An 18,628-nucleotide genomic window follows, 5' to 3' on the forward strand; every position below is an offset into this window, starting at 1 on the left:
AAGGTTACAATTGAAGGGGATCACGGAGACAAGTCAATTGATAAAGCCGGGTGGGACCATATGAGGGTTATCTCGGTTGACTCAAAATACTCAGAATATGACACCGTTCCCAATTATAGCGTTTATCAAGACCGCAACAGCAATTATTGGTGCGAATAATCGCCGAATATTGCGAAGTGGAGGCTAGCGCAGTTCGTTCGTTTGGACCTTCCATCACCTCAAATCCCCACGAAACCGAGAACGCGGGGAACAGTCCACTCCCTCCCCAGGCTGTGAAGTGTAGCGAAGCTCCAGAAGAGATAAGCAGAGCGTGGACCTTCCATCGACTTAATATCCTATCTTGGAAAATGAGGGGAATGTGACTCGGCAAAACACTGTCTGGTTAAGAGATAAGCGTAGTGTATAGACACGGGGTATAAATAACCCTATGCCACCCATTTCTAGCCTGCTAAGTCAACCTTTTGTGTTTGTATACTTTCTATAATGAGTGACTCAAAAGCTACTATCACCAAGCATGAGCCTCTTCCATCGCCAGCGACCGAGGGCGCCGAGGTCGATATGGGGCATTACAGGGCGACCGTACCACGCTGGAAGCGAGTATGGCAACATAGTTTGACGCAGATGATACTATTGAGTATCCAGGCATTTTGCGGACCAGCCATGGCGGACGCGATTACTGGTAAGTGTGCTGCACCGACCATGTTATAACGTTAAGTTATACCTCCAACTAATGATGTATCATAGGCCTTGGTGGCGGTGGTCTTGCAACTCCGCATATATCAAACATCGCAACAGCAATTACATATGCCCTACTTGCCGTCGGTACGTACATATCCACATTGGTCACCTAAGAAATATCCAGTGCGCTGACGTGAGTCATTCAGTCTGCTTCTTGGGCGGCCCTTTGGTCAATAAGATCGGTGTTAAATGGGCCCTCGTTATCGGATCAATGTCATTTCCTATTGAAGGATCTGCATACTACTGCAATAGCAAATTTGGGAATCAATGGGTGAGGAATCGAGACTTTTCTCAAGCCAACAAGTCTGACTAATATATCTTCTAGTACCTCATTCTCAGCGGTGCTATCAGCGGTATTGGAACTGCTTGCTGGTATGTCGCTGAAGCAGGAGCTATAATGACTCTCGCACCGTCCGGTGCTCGAGGAAAGTATCTAGCGTTATGGATCGTGTCACGGAATCTCGGCCAGTTGGTTGGCGGTGCAATCAAGTGAGTCTCCCTCTAATCATTGGTATGGAGATCCATTAATAATGATATTTAAAGCCTCTCAAAGAACCATGAAAAAGGAGCCGAAGGCGGCATCTCTCCTGATACTTATATCGCCTTCTTGATTATTGAGTCTCTAGCGTGAGTGCATTCGAGAGAACTCGCGCAAGAGCCTGTGCTAATTACGTTCAGCCTGCCATTCGCACTATTGATTACACCCTTTGAACGAGTCGTCCGATCCGACGGTACAAGAATCGTCACTGCAGAAACCCTTTCTACCAAGCAGGAATTGAAACGCATTGCAAAGACAATGACCTCGAAACTCATTATGCTGTCTGCCCTCTGGGCACTGTGGTCATTCTTCTACTCGTAGGACAAATCACCAGTCCCGTATTGATAAGTCTATACGATGAAAAGCTAACATATGTCATACAGAGGCACATGGTCCACCTACCTAGGAACCTACTTCTCAGTGCGCTCCCGCGCCCTCTCATCTCTAATTTCTCCTTTCTTCTGCATGTAAGTCCAACATATATCCCCGCGAATAAAACATACCATTCGCACAGACTAACACATGTCCCACCAGAGTCGGCTGCTTCGGCCTCGGCTTCATCCTTGATATGAAGGGCCTCAGCCAACGCCGCCGCGCCCAAATAGGTCTCTATATCGTCGTCATCCTCAACGTCGGCGTATACATCTGGTCAATTATCATGCAGACCAGATTCAACAGCCATAACCCCGGCCATATCGATTGGGATGATGGACTATACGCCTCGTCCTTTTTGCCATATTTCTTTATACAGACTACCGGTCCTTTATCGCAGTCGTATATGTATTGGCTTCTGTCTTCTTTTGCAACTGATGCTCAGGGTGAGTATAGCTGTTTCTCAGTGGATGAGGCTAGAGGTTTCTGTTTTTGTTTTTGGAGGCTGACTTTTGATAATTATCGCAGAAAACGTCCGGAATGGTGCTGCATTTAGGTGTATTGAGGCCATTGGTCAGGCTATTGCGTACGGTATGAATACTCAGACGACGAGTAATCCTCTTGTTGGATTGTATGTTTTTCATCTTCTCTTATATTCTACATACACTTCTTGAAGTAATTGACTCAGCTGACCTTTTTTTAGCTGCGTGACCTTCGCCTTACTTGGCGCGGCTTTGGTCCCTATGATCATGCTTGTGAATTCCACGCCTGACCGTATTCCTGCTGATGTTGTTGCTGAGAAGCAGGATGAGGCTCTCGAGAAGAGAGTTGATGTATAGTCCGACGGGATATAATGATTTGGGTCTTTTATGGGAGTTTGATCTTGTTACTGGGTTGACGAAATACCAGCCAGGTCTATCTGACTGGTGCCAATAGTTGTGACATGAATAGAACATCTACTTTTCATCTTTTTGGCAGCGAGTAAGGGGAGATGGAGTAGTTTCAATTTGTTTCACTCCATATAAATTATATTTATGAGCTCCATTACAGTAATATACCGGAGACAATATGATACAGCATAGTAAGTGCTTCACATAAATCAATAAGATAGAAATCAAAAGACACAGAAAGAGATAATGCCAGATTCGACTGTGAGATATGGGACACGTGAAGATGCAGTTCCAATATGAAACAAATGAGAAGCACAATAAGTTGAAGTAAAGAATGAGAACATAGAAGCTGGATAGCCTCATGATGGAAATGAAAACTCCTCTTTGCCCACTCGATGATGTGGGCAAAAATTAACGCCGATCCGCTCCTCGAAGACTCCGAAGCTCCTCGTCATCTCCACCTGAGACAAGGGGTAGGCGGGATGGAATCACCAACCTGGGTATATCGAATGAAAGATGAGAAAAGAAAGAAAGAAAAGAAGGAAAGAGAAGAAAGAAAGAGAATCGCTGAGAGACGTGGAAGATGAAGAGAGAGAGGTATGAGAATGGGAATAGTGGGACAAGCTCTCCAAGGGAATTGATTATACGGAACTTCCCAAAGCCGGATCCAGTTTCCGGCGAGCAGCAAGAATACTCTTCAAGGAGCCCAGCCAGAGTGCGAGGGATTCTTCGTCCGGCGCGCAAAGTCGATAAGTCTTTTCCTCGGCGATGATCTGCATGCAAAACGTCTTCGATCTCGACAGAGGGTCCACCTCGGCCGCATCGATTACCTGCGACATGGGGATGATCTTCAGCGCAGAGTACTCCGCGTCATCCTTGTAAAACGCCAGACTCTTAGGACGCAGCACAACCCAGAGTCGCTTCCACTGGCGCACGGTCCCTTGGATACGTAGCCCCTGCAGGTACCCCTGACAGGCGACTCGTTCGGGATCCCTGAGGATACCCAGGTCGGATGGTTTGCTTGTGTCGCGGGGAAGAGGTGCAATTTTCTCCTCTGGTGCGGAGAGGGAGAGAGAATGGATCGATGGCATGGATCGTAGATGGCTATTGCGGGTTGGCGGGGACCCGTCGGAGAACTCTGAGAAGGAGGTGGCCTCGTTGCCCGAGTAATCCTGGATGTAAGGGAGGTTCGGGGTGTGGCTATGGCTGCGAGTTGACCGGGTATGGCGTGGCTCGGGCGAGCTGGCGCGGCCGGCAAGATCGAAGTCGGAGTGGGAGTGGTCGGTCGTGTCGTCGACAAGCTGCTTATGGATGGCCGGAGGTGCGCGCCTGTTGGTCAAGGCTAGGAAAGCTTGCTCGTCCTCGTTGCCGGGGGTTTCGGTGCGGATGCGTTGGATCCAGTCCTCGGCATCGCGTTGTGTCGGCGCTTCGAAGCGGTAGTTGGTTGCAGGGGTGAAGACGCCGAAGACATGTTTCCTGGTTGAGCGCGCTGATTTGACGGGCGCAACGGCGGTCACTTCGGATAGGGGGATTGAGACTCGGAGGCGGGTGGTTTCTTCGTCTTTGTAGACGGACAGGTGGTTCGGTCGGAGGACGAGGTAGGCTGGTTTCCATGAGGCGCGGAAGACGTGCTTGTGCTTGACACGGCGCTGGACCCTCCCTGTCTTCACCACACGGTCGAATTCGAAGCTCCCATTCTCGTTCACTGGCGAGAAGGTATCCAGATTCCCTCTGCTGGCCCGAGTCCCCGCGAGAAAGTGAGATGAGGGGCCCCGATCCGGGACTTTGATGATCGGAGTTCTGGTCCCCTCGGAGGGCGAGGGCCGAGTAAGCACCGTATTCATAGTGGGAGGTAGGTTGAAGAGGATAGGCAAGAATAGGGGGAGACTTTCTCCAAGTCCAGCGTCATGCGGAGAGGGATGGCAAGAGTCTTGGCCTGAACCAAGCCTTTTGGAAAGGGTCTGATCTACATGCGACTATATGATATGTTGCATGTTTAACTTTGGATTTAATGTGAGAATATGCAGTATTAGAGTAATTTCTAATTCCTAAGAGTAACCATGCACACGACATGTAGCAGTGTGCAAGTTAATAAACCCAAGCGTTGATCTCTCAAATAGTCCAGACTCTCCAACTGAGGCCTCGAACATCGGAAATTAAAAATTACCAAATACCAGTGAAATTAGCAGGACCCCCAGGTACGTACTGGGTACATGCACGGACAACCCTTGCAATTATGTACATGCAGGTACTTGGTACCTGTACTTGATCTACATTTGTACATGAAAGTGACCACCGTGTAAGTTATAGGGTCTCCTAGAAACATTCATAGTAGTATAGGCTATTTTCGGCCCTACAATAACGGCCCCCAAGGTTTGGAACCTTTCGATCCACATACACTACGGAGTAGTTTCGAATGTAAAACAATTCAGAGTCGTGTAAGGTCTGGGGAACGACGTCTTTGCCACTTATGTATACGCTATTAATGGTAATTTATGGAGTAAAATGTGTATAAAACGGTTGCTTGCCACACCAATCCACTGGTTGGTATAAGGGTTGCATGTATCGCATAGGGCAGACTCGGTGGATCAAGTGGCTACGTTTTTTTATCCAGGCACAGTTGTACATACAGTAGGAGTACACAAACACAAGCATATTCTGATGGATGGGATCGAAATCGCACAAACTGGGGCTATATTATAACGTTTAAGTTGTTCCCTATATTCCGTACCGTAACCACAGCTCCCGTATACCACAGAGCGCCACCAAATTTAAGATAAGTGTAATCGAATAAAACCCGTTCTAGAAACGGAATTATTCTCCTTCAACATGTAAATCTAAATCTCCATACTTTAAGAGGCAAAGGAGCGAAATAGATTACCTTACCGTACCTGGGCCAGCGCCACCACGCACTACCCAGGGGCAAAAAGACCGTCTTTGGGTGACGGCCACGCTTGCGCCTCCCTGGTCTTGGCAAAGTTCCAACCCATCCCCATCCCCGACTCTCCCATCTTTCCCTTCTCCATCCATCCTTGTTGATGTCAACCCCTTTCCTGTGTACTCTGTTCACAGTTGTTTGCGTTGCTCCCAGCGCTCTCCCCATTTGTCTACGGGACTGAGAAAGTTGGGGGAGGAAAGGAGGCATTCCTCCGGCCACTCGTTTTGCTGTCATTTTCTCCATTTTCACTCGAGATCACGATCCTCTCTACGGATCGTCCCGTGATCCAAACGGCCCGACTTTTATTTCGCCGTGTGTCCTACCCTTGTCAAGAGACTTCACCCCTTGTCTCTGACCCGACACGATTTCTCCACGATCTCCTTAACGGCCCCGTGCTGTCGCTTGGGTCTGACAGCTGACCTCGACCATAACTGGGGTTCTTCCCACAATCGCACCCATGAGCTTCATTCAACGAATCACGAAACGGCTGCCCAGCGCGCCGAGTCTGCCGTTGGAAGATGCCTCCCATGAGAAAGGCCGCCTCCATCCCAGGTTCGCTTTCTTCCGGCGGCGGATCCGTCTGAAGGGCAACTCGTCTATTTCTATACCCCTGGGCTTTGTTTTACTATTTCCATGCCTTGTAATAGTTCTTATTCTGCTTCTTTTCGTCCGTCATCCTTCGTCTCCCGGGGGGATCTTAATTCCAGCGGGCACTCCGCCTTCTATCCGGTTCGTCTGTCTTCATCTGTGACTGCTCGTGCAGTGGTTAACTTGTTGTGTCTACAGGAAAATCAGCGAAAAGTATGATAAAGTATTCGCTACGGGCTGTATGCCTATCGATCCTCCGGAAATCGAAAAGGCTCCCCGCGCCAATGCCGCCTTCGTCGTCCTTGCCAGAAATAAGGAGTTGGACGGTGTCATTCAATCTCTCAAATCGATTGAGCGGCACTTCAACCGCTGGTGGCACTACCCCTATGTCTTCTTGAACGATGGTGACTTCGACGACGAGTTCATTGCCACGGTTAAGAACTACACCAGTGCACCCGTGGAGTTCGGCAAGATCGATAACAGCATGTGGGGATTCCCTGATTGGGTAGACCATGAGGTTGCGAAGGAAGGCATTCGGAAGCAAGGTGATGCCGCTATCATGTACGGTGGCATGGAAAGTTATCACCACATGTGCCGATTCTACTCGGGGTCAGTATTCAATGAATCTTGGGATCTGGGTGATGGTGCTAACTCTGTGACAGACACTTCTACAAGCACCCTCTCCTGATGAAGTACGAGTGGTACTGGCGTTTGGAGCCCGAGATCAAGTACTTCTGTGACATCACCTAGTAAGATACCTACTGATTCGATGTGATCCATGTCAATTTGCTCACCTACGACTAGTGATCCCTTCCTCGAGATGGCCAAGGCGAACAAGACCTACGGTTTCACTATTGCAGTGAAGGAGCTTCGAGAGACGGTTCCGAACATCTTCCGGTACGCGGCTGCTTACAAGCGCAAGAACAACCTCAAGTCCAAGGGTCTTTGGGAGATGTTCTTGGAGCCCAAACCCGAAACTCCTCCCGAAGAGAAGCAGCAGGACAAGCTACCCGATGAAATTCTCCAAACCGATCCCGGTGACAACAACCTGAAGGACGTCGACCCAGAGGCCATGGAAGGCGAGAGCTACAACATGTGCCATTTCTGGAGTAACTTCGAGATTGCCCGTCTGGATTGGTTCCGCAGCAAGGAATACGAGGACTTCTTTACCATGATGGACAGGAGTGGTGGATTCTGGAACGAACGGGTATGTCCATTTCATGTCTTTGAACACGGTCGAAGTTGATACTGATTATTCTAGTGGGGTGATGCGCCCATCCACTCTCTCGCCGCCGGTGCCCTTCTTGCGCCTAGTGATATTCATTACTTCCGTGACTTTGGTTACCGCCACACCACAATCCAACATTGCCCAGCCAACGCCCCGGCCCGTCAATTGCCCCGTATCCCATACCTCGAGAAGACCACCGATGATGAAAAGAAACGCATCGAGGAGGACGAGTATTGGGCAGCCCCTGACCAGGTCAAGGAGAACGGTGTCGGCTGCCGATGCCGCTGTGACACTGACATTGTCGACGTCGAAGGCAAGCAAGGAAGCTGTCTCAATGAATGGGTTGACGTGGCTGGCGGCTGGGCTTCACCATAGATGATTCCCATTACTTGATGCTCAGTGCTCGCCGCATACCACGCCTCCTTTTCCTCTCTGTTTAGTCGGCTATGAGCATCACTTGGGTTCGCCCTTGGGAGTTTAATGCTGGAGCCTGCATGTTATGCTGGCCATGTGATTTCCTTTTTGGGTGGCGTTCAATGGATCTGACGGCTTTTTCATTCGGAAGATGTCGTGGCATTTTCCATCATCCCTGTTGACATATTCATCTAACATGCTGGGCCACCGCGGTTAGCTGTGTGATTTATCTCTTGGTTGCGCCTGGAAAGAATGTGGTTTTCACCGTGGAGTACTGGTATCTTGTTATTCGGAATCATCTTGAATGGTCTAGCCATGATTGTGTTTCGGGTATCCATAAGATCCAGTGGTCTTGCGGCGTTCGCTGTTCTTTTGGCAAGACTGCCTGTCTTCGGTTTTGTCAGAAACTGGAAGCAGTTCTGCCCTCCGGTCTACCAAGCATACAGCTTCATCTCAGTGGTAAAGTGACCACTGGTTTGGGGGCGGGAGGAACACTCAAAGTAACTCCCACCGTCTATATCGACAACTTGTCTCTCAACCAACCTTTGCCTCCGCATCGACTACCTCTCGCGCCTTTCCCCTTTCCCCATCCCATATGCAGTTTTTGTGGTTGTCTTCCAGCATGCATTCATGAAATGTACATACCTTTCCCCTTCCTCGTCCTCGGTGGCCTACATCCCCGGATTGTTTTCTCGCATTGCCCTCTCCCTTACCCCCAAACCTCGCAAATACCAGATCGAGCATGGTTGTCTATAGAGTATGGAATAATCACCCGGTGAATTACGTGAAGAATGATATCAGTATAATGCACTTTGTTTCTTCGGTCTCTGACTCTTGTGTTGTCGTGTAAAATATAACTTGGAGCTATATTATTTCCGAAATTACTTGACTCCTTAAATTCATGAGGGGATCTTAGGTATGACAAGGCCAATACAAAACGCAGAGCAAAAAACGTCTACCATTACTGTGGTGGGTATGAACCCTATGAATTCCTCCAGTGGGCTGGCTATCAACTTCTTAACAACCCTGCATCTTACTTTGATCCTCCCCGGGTTACTCAACCCCTCTCGCAAGGGCCATTGCGTCTATGCTACAGATGCGACCTGAAATGTTCTTTAAAAAAAAGGATGAATCTGAGCAACTGATATGTATTTGAGGATCAAAATAAAAGGGTCGGGTTGGGGGGAAACAACCACTAGCAGAAGGCGAGGAGAGGAATATTGACGAGAGAAGAAATCGTCTGGCTCTCCGTGGGCTATTTATATCGTCCGCGTCACATGGGAAATCTCCCAACTAGGTACTTGTGTCGAGTCCTTGTCGCTTTACCCCGGGGCAAAGAGTAAACAGCGTTGGGTATGGACGAGAGAAGAATTCGCTGGGCGTTTCGTGGACTTTCTATATCGTCCGTGTTGATAAGAAAGCTTTGAAATAGCGACTTCTCCCTGACCTTTGCCTCAACTCTCGACACTTTACCCCGACACTTTAGGCATGAGAGTACAAATGTCGGCTGCATCTCTGTACTATGCAGTACACAGCGAACTCCTTATCCACAATAAACCTGGTTCTTCGGCCGAGACAAATGGGTTGAGAAGGTCTGAGCAGCATCCCGAGATTTCAATGGGAGAGCTATAACGCGGATGCAGGGCTAACCAAGCAACCATTCAATAAAACTTTACAGTCGGATAAATTTCTTAATGAATGCCACGAGATCAGTCTGTGAGGGATGTACGATATGTGCTAGATATAAAAGAGTCTTCACTCACTGGGTATCGAGCCAACGGGGTCAAGATGCGAGATTGCATGGCCAGTCTGATACTGAAGAAGAAGAGCGACGGCGAGGCCGATCGAAGCAACAACAAAGGCCTACAGCTTCATTATATAAAATCCGACAACTTCTATCACAAAAAATGCACGTCTCGGGAGCAGACATACTCTAATCCTGTCGATATAAGCCCCACGCCGTAAAATTTAACCAAACATAAGCCAGAACGGCAAGTTGCAAATAACGTCAAAAATTCAAAGGTAGCCATAAAAAAATGGGGCCCTAGCCCTCTTATGATGGTTGATGCAAGCATCAGGTTTCCATACCTGCTGTAAGGGCGATACATGAGCGGTAGAAGAATGCTGTCACGCCGGGCTAGGATAGGACGCTAGGCATCATATGAAAGAATCATATAATATGATCTAGAAATACGATTTATAGATCACCTTCTCTGGACTCGAACTCAGAGGCCTCCTACATACAGCCGCGTCTAGGTCTGGCGGTACGTCCAGCCCAGCCCTGAGACGCTATACCGTTGAGCCAACGGGGTGGTGAGGGTTGATACTTTACTCTTCTTTAGGGGTATAATCTAACATAAGCTTTTCAAAAGTTTATGCCTTCTTTTCCAGGCTGGACCTTGATATTAGCTATCCTCTGAACCTGACCTCTTCACTTCTTCTGTTCTCCTTCTATCTTCAACTTGCCTTCCCGTAGACCGGTATCGGCTCACTCTTCATGCTGTGATAGAAGCCTTTTGAGTCACGGCCAGACTAGAATGTCTTGATACATTGAGACTCCGTTAGTCTAACGGCATCAGATATGGACTACGAATTAGATCAGATCCATAACACTCCATTTCTCTGTATCTCCGTTCTCAGCTATTTCCAGAAATTCAAGGGTTCCTACTACCCCTAAAGCTGATATACAGCACGTTCAAGCACGTTATTGTTTACTGCAAAGAGGATGTTTATTTAGCCCTATATGTCACAACACCTCTCAAATCCCTGTGGGTGATGGTTCACTTAGACCGGTATGAGTACGAGGTTAGGTTGCACAGGCCAGCAAATAACATTCGTTCAAAGCTCGATAAGTACAGATATATCTTCGAAGCCATGTCAAGTAGATATATGAGGTCTATAGTCGAGTTTAAGGTATAGTGGGGCTGGTGGAGTAGCCGTACCCGCAGTATACAACCAGTCCATACTCCAGTATAGCATTACAGTAGATATAAATGCTATTTCATAGGGCTATTTGGATATTTCCAGGATCTGCACTTTTATACTACTTGGTCTATATTTGGGATCGAGAGGGGTAAACAAAGAGCCACATGGAGATCCATGCAGGTTAGCTACTGACAAGCAAACCTGGTTGTACCGGTACTTACCCCAAGCTGTAACCACCATAGCTACCCAGGTACCCAGTACAACCCCGCCATGACTGTCGTTCGGGTCATCCACTCTTATCGCGACACCCCTCATCTGCCGTGATCAACTCTCTCAGTTTCTTTTTGTTGCACCTCTCTCTATTGTCTCTACGGACTGACATCTTTCATAAAATATTCCTTCACGTCGCTGCCTGAGTCAGATACGCACCTGACCATCGGGCAACTCCCCGCAGACCCACCTGCTTATCACTCTATTTGGCTCTCTGGGACTCTATCCAGTATCTTCCAACCTTTCCTTCTATGTTGCTCAGTTCCTCTGCCTTCTAACTCTGCTATTCTTGACTTCGTCTTTTCGTTATCTCTCCGACTTGAGAGATCCCCCAAGCTCCTGTTCCCGCCGCTTGCCCGCTCTATGAAGTTACCTAGTACGCAGATATGACTGACTCTCCAGAGTCGTCGCCTCGACGACGTCTCACCAGTGCCCAGATTGCTTCTCACCTGCAATATCCGACCTTCCCACCGCTGACTGCCTCTGTGGAGGAGTGGGTTATCCGCTCACGACCTACCAATATGACGTCAGATCAACCTCCCGATCATCCGCCAAATTCCTTGAGTGATAGCTGGGCTACTTTGAGTGTTTCTGATATACACTCGGAGGATGGCAGTCACTCCGAGCAGACCGATACATGCTCGCTCATCGACCAGACCACCCCCGACGACGTTGCAAGCCTCGATGAACGCTACAGCAGCAGCGAGGCCGAGGTGCAGGATGAAGACAACCAGGAAGATGATGGAATAATGGGAGATGAAATTCCATGCAGTGCCTCAGTTTCTCAACAGTTACCGACTCTTTTTCCTTTCACAAGGAGCACAATCGATGACAGCACCACAACCACCAAGCCCACCTTCCCAAACTCCAGTGACTCGATTGAATTTGTGGAGCCTGAGAAGTGGCCTGAGATCGAGAGAGTGGAGCTCAAGCATACCATCCGTATCTTTGATGGGGCCGCAGCCGAGGAGTTGAAAAGCAGGTTGCCCTTTAACTCAACCGATTCCATCCTCATGGCGACTGTCCAGCAGACTATGACGAAGCAAAGTCTAGACCTGGACAAACCCTTCCGCGTGCTCTACGTCGGACAACCAGAGTTCCGAAACATCATTCTTGATAAGATCGGTGACGTTCTAGTATCTAGCTCATGTGCCAGTTCGGAGACCAGCTCTGCTGAATCTTCCCGGTACCACGTTGTGCCAACCTCTTTTGGTGCCGGGGCTGTTCCAAATTTCGCCGAGCTCCTCCCGATCCATGTTCAGCTGGTAGTCGACGAATGCGTGGAAGCCACAGCCGATCCCAGTGTGGACCGACCTAATACCCTGAGCCTAAAGTTCAAGAATCGCGCGGTCTGCACTTCGGCATGGAATGGCTCGGATTACCGTGTCTCGTCTGCATCAGATTGGACTCTTCCAGATGTAGCCATTATCTTCGTCTCTGGCCGTGATGATACAAAAGCTATCAATACCCAGTATCTTACTCATGCCTTCCTGGAACGCCACGGAATCCCGGCAATGATGATTTCGGAGGAGCCATTGTGGAACATGGCTGGGGAAACAATCCCTCTTAATCATAGCAGTCTGCACACTTGCTTGGAATCTCGGCACCCAGAATCAGGAGAGACCGCGGTTCTTCGACGGTATCCCATCGATTTGAAGACTTTCGAGAGCATCACGCCCGGGCAACTCAACCGAAACCTGGCATCGCTCGTTGGCCTTTACTCGAAGAAGGCACACAAGGTCACTGCTGAGGCATCCAATTCATTCCAAACGACATTATTTGCCGGTCATGAGAAATATCTCGAAAATTGGCTTCCATCTTCCTATGCCACCCGTGTTCGTGAATGGGCCCCCACACTACGTTTAGTCGCTTTGACTCTCATTTCGGCCATTATCCTCTCAATCGGATACGCCACTGTGAAGGTAATAGTAGTTTTCCTGGCGCAGTGTATTGCTGGATCAGCTCTGTCCAATGCATTCCCTCCCGCGTCATCCCAAATCTCCTCTTTCTCCGTCCCGCCCCTCGATAGAGTGAGTCAAACTTCAGTCTCGATACAACCGTCATCCTCTGTCCAAATATTACATGTTCCCCCAGTGGGTGTTTCGATCCCCAATGAGATCACAGGACCTGCGCTTTCAGCCCCGGGACCAGCAAATGCGGACGAATTTGAGATCCAGACTGTGGGAGACTGTCACGTCATCATCAAACCATCTTTTAAGTTTACTACCTCCAAGAAACAACCTCGCTTCAATGTTAGCGTTCAAAGGCAAAGCAAAGATCTTCCATACGAGCTGTCCCAATTGTTCGAAGGAGTCTACATGCTCAAGTTAGACCGGGAGGATGCTTACGGTTTAATCGACGTGACAATCACAACCCAGTCAAAAGTTCCAATCAACCAGACTATGGCCGTCGACTTCGGAACACCATGGTTGAAGATTGCGAGCTGGAAGCGCGCCGCCCAAGGAATAACTTCGCAGTTTACGAAGGACCTGCAAATGGCTCAGACCGGCCTCACTGAGGTATATGGCCGATTCTCCACCGACTTGCAAGTGGTCATGGGTGATGTGGTGAAGAGAACGCATATCCTGCGTCGCGATGCTGAGAATCTACGTCGTGATAGCCTCACTACACGCGACACCGTTCTGTCACGATCGAAGCAGATTTCCGAGGTCTTCACCCGCAACGCTCTTCAGCGATTCCGAACTGCTTCCTCCGTGCTGCAGCTTCGGTCCAGTCGTGCGAACAAGGAGGCTAAGGAGCTTGTGCATGATGCATGGAGTCGCATTGGAGAGTCAGCTGCGAAAGTCGACCTCCGCAGTATGATGGATCGGGTGCGCAATGCGCGCAAATGCGAAGCGCTGGATCGAGCTCAGTCGCGTGCGCGACATATTCTGGGTCTTGACTCAGCCCAGTAAGGGGATCTGATTCTCTCTCGCTACAATTGATGAATGATATCTCTTTTTGTTTTGTACTTGCTTTATGATTTGGCGGATGGGTTTGTCTATGGCGATCAGGTTTGGTGGGGGTAACGGGATTGGGAATCGGCTCACACGAGTTCTTCAAGCACAATATTATGCTTTATGCTTTATTTAAGTAGCTTCACTGGAATTTATCATAGAAACAATGTCTTTCCAAAGCATGCTCTTCATTCATTGTTCCAGAAGTTAGCATATACAAATCCAAGGCGGTGACGGGTTCTGCCTGGTACCCAAACTATTAATTTTCCCCCCTCATCGCCGCTCTGATCAACAAACACTCCCAATTCTCTTCCTGTATTCCACTCTTACATCCGTGGAACTCAGCCATCTCGTCTCTCTTTCATCTTTTTCAACCGAATTTCTGGAACCTTTCAGTCACCATGTCTGACGTCGCTGAGACCAAGCCTGACCCCACCACCGCCGCTCCTGAGGACAAGAAGCCCGAGGAGACCACTACCGGTGAGGGTGAGAAGTCTGTCACCGATGCTGCTACCGAGACCGCCAAGGAAGCTGTCGACACTGCCAAGGATGCCTCTGTGAAGACTTCTGACAGCGTGTTTTCCATGTTCGGTGGCGGCCCCAAGAAGGAGAAGAAGGAGGAGGCTGACGATGCCGACGAGCCCTCCGGCTCTTCCAAGGCCAAGAAGGCCGATGACGATGTGAGTGGGATATACCTGTGATACTGGTGATATGGCTGGATTGTTGCTGGATGCGTTCACGATGGGAGCGGGGTCTCTGTGCCCCTTTCCCCAGATAGTGGGGTCGTCGCAGCCACGCCATATTGTATCCGCGATGCTTACTTTTTCGCCGCGCTCATGCTAATGTGGATATTTCTTTGTAGGAGGAGGAGGTTTCCGAGTCCCCTGACGTCCACTTCGAACCCGTGATCCACCTGACTGAGAAGGTTGAGATCAAGACCAACGAGGAGCTCGAGGAGCAGGCCTTCAAGATGCGCGCCAAGCTCTTCAAGTTCGACCGCGATTCCAAGGAGTGGAAGGAGCGTGGTACTGGTGACGTCCGTCTGCTGAAGCACAAGGAGAACCAGAAGACCCGTCTTGTCATGCGCCGTGACAAGACCTTGAAGGTCTGCGCCAACCACTACAGTGAGTTTGTCTGAAGGTGGATATTTTTGGGTTGAAGCTAACTCATGCTATCAGTCGTCCCCGACATGAAGCTGAGCGCCAACGTCGGCAGTGACCGCAGCTGGGTCTGGAACGCCGCCGCCGATGTCTCCGAGGGTGAGCCCGAGGCCCAGACTCTGGCCATCCGTTTCGCCAACAGCGAGAGTGAGTGATTCGCCTCAAATTTGAAACGAGCCTTTCTAACCTGATTCTAGACGCCAACGCCTTCAAGGAGGCCTTCGAGAAGGCCCAACAGGAGAACGAGAAGCTCTTCGCCGCTCAGGAGTAAACAGCTCCCTTTCTCATTGCTGATTTCTCGAGAAAGTGTAGAGAGACACAACCATTCTGCACTAGGCATTCATGACCTTTGTCTCTATGCAACGTCCAGGAGCTTGCTCTCGAAAAAAACAACTCCCCCATTCTCGCCCCCTTCCAAATCGTTTCACCCCATCGCCCCATCCCTTTGAATTCCATTCCAATAAACCCCCGATCCCCTACGACGCGACGAGGCGAGGCAGCAGTTATGAATATGCTCCTCGCATGCTATCGTGAGCCATGCAGTCTACGAAATGGAGGGCAGTTCCCTGACGTTGGTGGTTCGCAGTTTGGCTGTAGATAGACATTTCCCCACCGAATATACACCCTGCACATCGCCATACCCTGATATAAGTAATTTATGACGACTATACCGGTTTGCCCACAATGCACCATGATAAACCAGCAACGAGCTTAGTGAAATTGCAAGTAGCCCAATTGCACATGTGTAGGAGAATGCAGGAAGCTTCTATACTTTTCGGTGGAACAGACTGCTCTGGTCTGAATCCAGATTCGGCTTTGCAATGAATCAGCCATCCTCCATAATACATAGACTATGGACCGTATTATAGACAATAGTGTAGACCACAGTATAGACCACAGTGTAGACTTGTAAAATATCTGTCTACTGCTGCATCTCAATCAATCACAAGATCCGTATTTCGGGTGTCTCAGATCAAAGGTAGATGGTTTCTATATTCATATATTCGTATATCTTGCATTGACATAGATGTAGTTGAATATCTATGAATGTAATATATTAAAAGTCGACTTAAACAGACGGCGTGAATAGTGTCGAGTTCATAGAAATGGGGAGACAAACATGGGCCCTCGCCGACTTCACCTACACATTTCCCCTCCAATTTGCAACAACCACCTCAAATCGATTGGCGTCTATATACTAGAGCCACTGTCTAGTCAATCCGAAGCCGTCTATTCTGCCCTGCTTTGCATCTCCAAAATCTCATCACTCCGGCACTTGCGCGTGGAGACCGACCCCAACCCGCGCAAACTGTTCTCCGAGCAGTTACGTTCCCTTCAACATCTTTCACCCCAAAATCTAGACTAGAATCTGAAAGCTCAGTCGCTTTCACTCTTACTTTTAAAAAATGCCTGACGTGAGTCACTCCCCCCATCGTTCTGCGAAGGGACTGCACCAGGACTGTGGGATTGTCACCGCGAGCTCTGCTTGCAGGTCTAACCCGGTTGCCTCTTGGGATATCCTAGCTTTCGCCCAATCAAGCTCTAGCTAATACATCTCGCCATACCTTAGGTCAAGCGTACCGTCCGCCTCATCACTGAGCAGCACATCATGTACGTGCCATCCTCCCCTCCCTTCCTGCCCCGACCAAGCGCGCCTTCCCACACTCCCCACACTGGTCTTTAAGACTCTACTCATGTGCCTTATGACACGCGAGCAAGGACATACAATGCGCGCATGTGCGAGCATCACCAACATCTTCCCCCGTTTCCCGTCACCCGCCTTCCTCCGCCTCCACCACCTCCGCCGAACACCTACATATACACAAAGCATTTTGTTCAAAGCACAAGCTAACATGAATCTTCCCTCTCAATAGTGACAAGCCATCGGAAGTCGAGGGCTTCCCTCAGCGCTCGTGGCACATTGAGGTCTGGCTCGTCAACGACAAGGGCGAGTTGGTTCCAGCCAATGTCTTTGACAAGGTCACTTTCCACCTGCACCCAAGTTTCGGTGAACGCGCAACCCAGAGTACGTTGTGGTCCCAATTGGCCAGTTTCACCGTGACCTGTCCTTCCCCTACAATGCTCAACGGCGGAGCGGTCTCTCAATTTGTGTCTGGGATCTTATGCTGACGCAGTCAACCTTTACTTCAACAGCCTTCAGGAACCCTCCTTTCCGTATTGCTGAGGAGGGATGGGGTGAATTCGACATGTCTATCGAGCTCACCGCTGACAAGTCTTATACCATTGGCCATGACCTGAACTTCGCCCAGACCCGCTACGAATCCAAGCATGTTATCGTGAGTATAGCGTCTATATTAGACAGGATATACCGCTGGAAAAGGATTTCGCTCTGACCGGTGACGACCATTTTGTTACAGACTTTCAAGAACCCCAAGCCGCCTCTGATGGCCGCTCTCCGCGAGTCGGGACCTGTTCCCGGCGACGAGAACGGAGTGAAGTCCAAGCGTCCTCTTGCTGGTGAGGAGAGCGCCAAGAAGAAGCGCAGCCGCACGGAAAAGAATGTAAGTTTGTTCATTGGTTTGTGCTTGGCTGTGAGACTGACTTGTATACACCAGGTCGATATGGACAAGCTTGCCGAAGGACTCCAGAAGCTCAACGAGGATGATCTCCTGCAGGTTGTGCAGATGGTGCATGATCACAAGGCTGCAGACTCATACACGAAGAACGACGTCGAGCGTAAGTCAATCCCGTGAACTTTTAGGAGAACAATCACCTCTTCTTCGTCTACTTTTTAAACAAGCAACCCACTCACGACCCTTTTACAGTTGGAGAATTCCACGTCGACCTCTATACCCTCCCAGACGCACTGATCAAAATGCTCTGGGATTTCACAGCGGAGCGTGGAGCCCTCTAAAAGGGCTTAACACCGAGCCAAGAGAAAAAGAACGCGTGAAGAAGAGCAGGCGTGAATAAGTATCCAATTCTCTCCTGTTTTCTTCTACCTACATCTTCATCTATATGTCTCGTCTCTCCGCTGTGTCTACACGACACGATATGTCCTGTCCCGCTTTTTATTAGTTCGCATGCTTCTCTCTATCTCTCCTGTTCTTCTTTTTCTTTCGTTTTCTCGTCTTTTGACAACCCCGGGGAGTTAGCGGACCGTCGAAGGAAATTGGATGGCTCTCTTTTTTCTTTTTTCTTTCTGCTTCTTGCCTCTGCCTGAGCTTTCTGCTGCTGCTCGCTGGATAGTATGGATCTGATACCAATCTTGATAACACTTGATTTTTGCTGAGGTTCCTTCTTTGTAGGGTTTTGGTGTAGGGAATATACGGGTTTTGTATAGATCTGTGTAGAGTCGAGAAGGGATATAGGTTTATTTCTCTACAATCGACAAGGAATACGGAAACTGGTGGTATCTTCCATGGCCCTGAATCTCAGACTGTTGTGCTCGAGAGTAAGTAGTATAGGTAGTTTAGCAAGATGTCTACATGACTATGAAAGCAAAAAGAGAATAACTTGTTAGAAAAGACCTTCATTTCAGAAATAACAAGCATGGGATATCTAAACCAACAAAAATCGAGTCCAGCCCCGAGCAGTAACAAAGAAAATAAAATATCAGACAAGGCAAGAAGAGAAAGCAGAGCAGCCA

General features: G+C 49.1%; 6 protein-coding genes across 6 annotated transcripts; 5 read left to right on the forward strand and 1 right to left on the reverse strand.

The window, feature by feature from the left end:
- The first annotated feature begins 464 nt into the window (after positions 1 to 464).
- Positions 465 to 2,685, forward strand: N7446_001906 (uncharacterized protein). Its single transcript, XM_058510655.1, has 10 exons — positions 465 to 679; positions 745 to 822; positions 885 to 1,009; positions 1,064 to 1,227; positions 1,282 to 1,365; positions 1,417 to 1,593; positions 1,660 to 1,743; positions 1,811 to 2,094; positions 2,177 to 2,279; positions 2,352 to 2,685. Exons 1-10 carry the CDS (start codon positions 484 to 486, stop codon positions 2,485 to 2,487), a joined length of 1,431 nt encoding a protein of 476 aa, XP_058376191.1. The 5' UTR covers positions 465 to 483; the 3' UTR covers positions 2,488 to 2,685.
- Positions 2,686 to 3,179: 494 nt separating this feature from the next.
- On the reverse strand, positions 3,180 to 4,382 carry N7446_001907 (PH domain-containing protein; the record flags this gene model as incomplete). Its single annotated transcript, XM_058510656.1, has 1 exon — positions 3,180 to 4,382. One exon carries the CDS (start codon positions 4,380 to 4,382, stop codon positions 3,180 to 3,182), a length of 1,203 nt encoding a protein of 400 aa, XP_058376192.1.
- Positions 4,383 to 5,933: 1,551 nt separating this feature from the next.
- N7446_001908 (glycosyltransferase family 15 protein) lies at positions 5,934 to 7,667 on the forward strand (the record flags this gene model as incomplete). The annotated part of the gene is made up of 5 exons (XM_058510657.1): positions 5,934 to 6,205; positions 6,263 to 6,673; positions 6,727 to 6,813; positions 6,869 to 7,271; positions 7,326 to 7,667. 5 exons carry the CDS (start codon positions 5,934 to 5,936, stop codon positions 7,665 to 7,667), a joined length of 1,515 nt encoding a protein of 504 aa, XP_058376193.1.
- A 3,620-nt stretch (positions 7,668 to 11,287) lies between these two features.
- Positions 11,288 to 13,816, forward strand: N7446_001909 (uncharacterized protein; the record flags this gene model as incomplete). Its single annotated transcript, XM_058510658.1, has 1 exon — positions 11,288 to 13,816. The coding sequence occupies one exon, from the start codon at positions 11,288 to 11,290 to the stop codon at positions 13,814 to 13,816; it is 2,529 nt and encodes an 842-aa protein (XP_058376194.1).
- Positions 13,817 to 14,105: 289 nt separating this feature from the next.
- On the forward strand, positions 14,106 to 15,777 carry N7446_001910 (Ran GTPase-binding protein YRB1). Its single transcript, XM_058510659.1, has 4 exons — positions 14,106 to 14,538; positions 14,721 to 14,982; positions 15,037 to 15,165; positions 15,216 to 15,777. The coding sequence occupies exons 1-4, from the start codon at positions 14,260 to 14,262 to the stop codon at positions 15,287 to 15,289; spliced, it is 744 nt and encodes a 247-aa protein (XP_058376195.1). The 5' UTR covers positions 14,106 to 14,259; the 3' UTR covers positions 15,290 to 15,777.
- A 647-nt stretch (positions 15,778 to 16,424) lies between these two features.
- On the forward strand, positions 16,425 to 17,893 carry N7446_001911 (putative transcription initiation factor subunit (TAF30); the record flags this gene model as incomplete). The annotated part of the gene is made up of 7 exons (XM_058510660.1): positions 16,425 to 16,433; positions 16,589 to 16,629; positions 16,893 to 17,044; positions 17,173 to 17,315; positions 17,397 to 17,540; positions 17,595 to 17,715; positions 17,805 to 17,893. 7 exons carry the CDS (start codon positions 16,425 to 16,427, stop codon positions 17,891 to 17,893), a joined length of 699 nt encoding a protein of 232 aa, XP_058376196.1.
- Positions 17,894 to 18,628: the final 735 nt, after the last annotated feature.

The sequence above is a fragment of the Penicillium canescens genome, assembly GCF_028828765.1.
Source record: "Penicillium canescens strain IBT 15451 chromosome Unknown utg000002l_segment0_segment0, whole genome shotgun sequence".
In the NCBI taxonomy this organism is placed as follows: Eukaryota; Fungi; Ascomycota; class Eurotiomycetes; order Eurotiales; family Aspergillaceae; genus Penicillium; species Penicillium canescens.

What these genes read in the sequence shown, in the direction of transcription:
- N7446_001906 (XM_058510655.1), top strand. Translation starts at nt 484, where the DNA reads ATGAGTGACTCAAAAGCTACTATCACCAAGCATGAGCCTCTTCCATCG. An exon ending in TTGGTTGGCGGTGCAATCAA is followed by an intron (nt 1,228 to 1,281) that starts GTGAGTCTCCCT and finishes TGATATTTAAAG; the next exon opens with CCTCTCAAAGAACCATGAAA. An exon ending in AGTAATCCTCTTGTTGGATT is followed by an intron (nt 2,280 to 2,351) that starts GTATGTTTTTCA and finishes ACCTTTTTTTAG; the next exon opens with CTGCGTGACCTTCGCCTTAC.
- N7446_001910 (XM_058510659.1), top strand. Translation starts at nt 14,260, where the DNA reads ATGTCTGACGTCGCTGAGACCAAGCCTGACCCCACCACCGCCGCTCCT. An exon ending in CCAAGAAGGCCGATGACGAT is followed by an intron (nt 14,539 to 14,720) that starts GTGAGTGGGATA and finishes ATTTCTTTGTAG; the next exon opens with GAGGAGGAGGTTTCCGAGTC. An exon ending in GGTCTGCGCCAACCACTACA is followed by an intron (nt 14,983 to 15,036) that starts GTGAGTTTGTCT and finishes TCATGCTATCAG; the next exon opens with TCGTCCCCGACATGAAGCTG.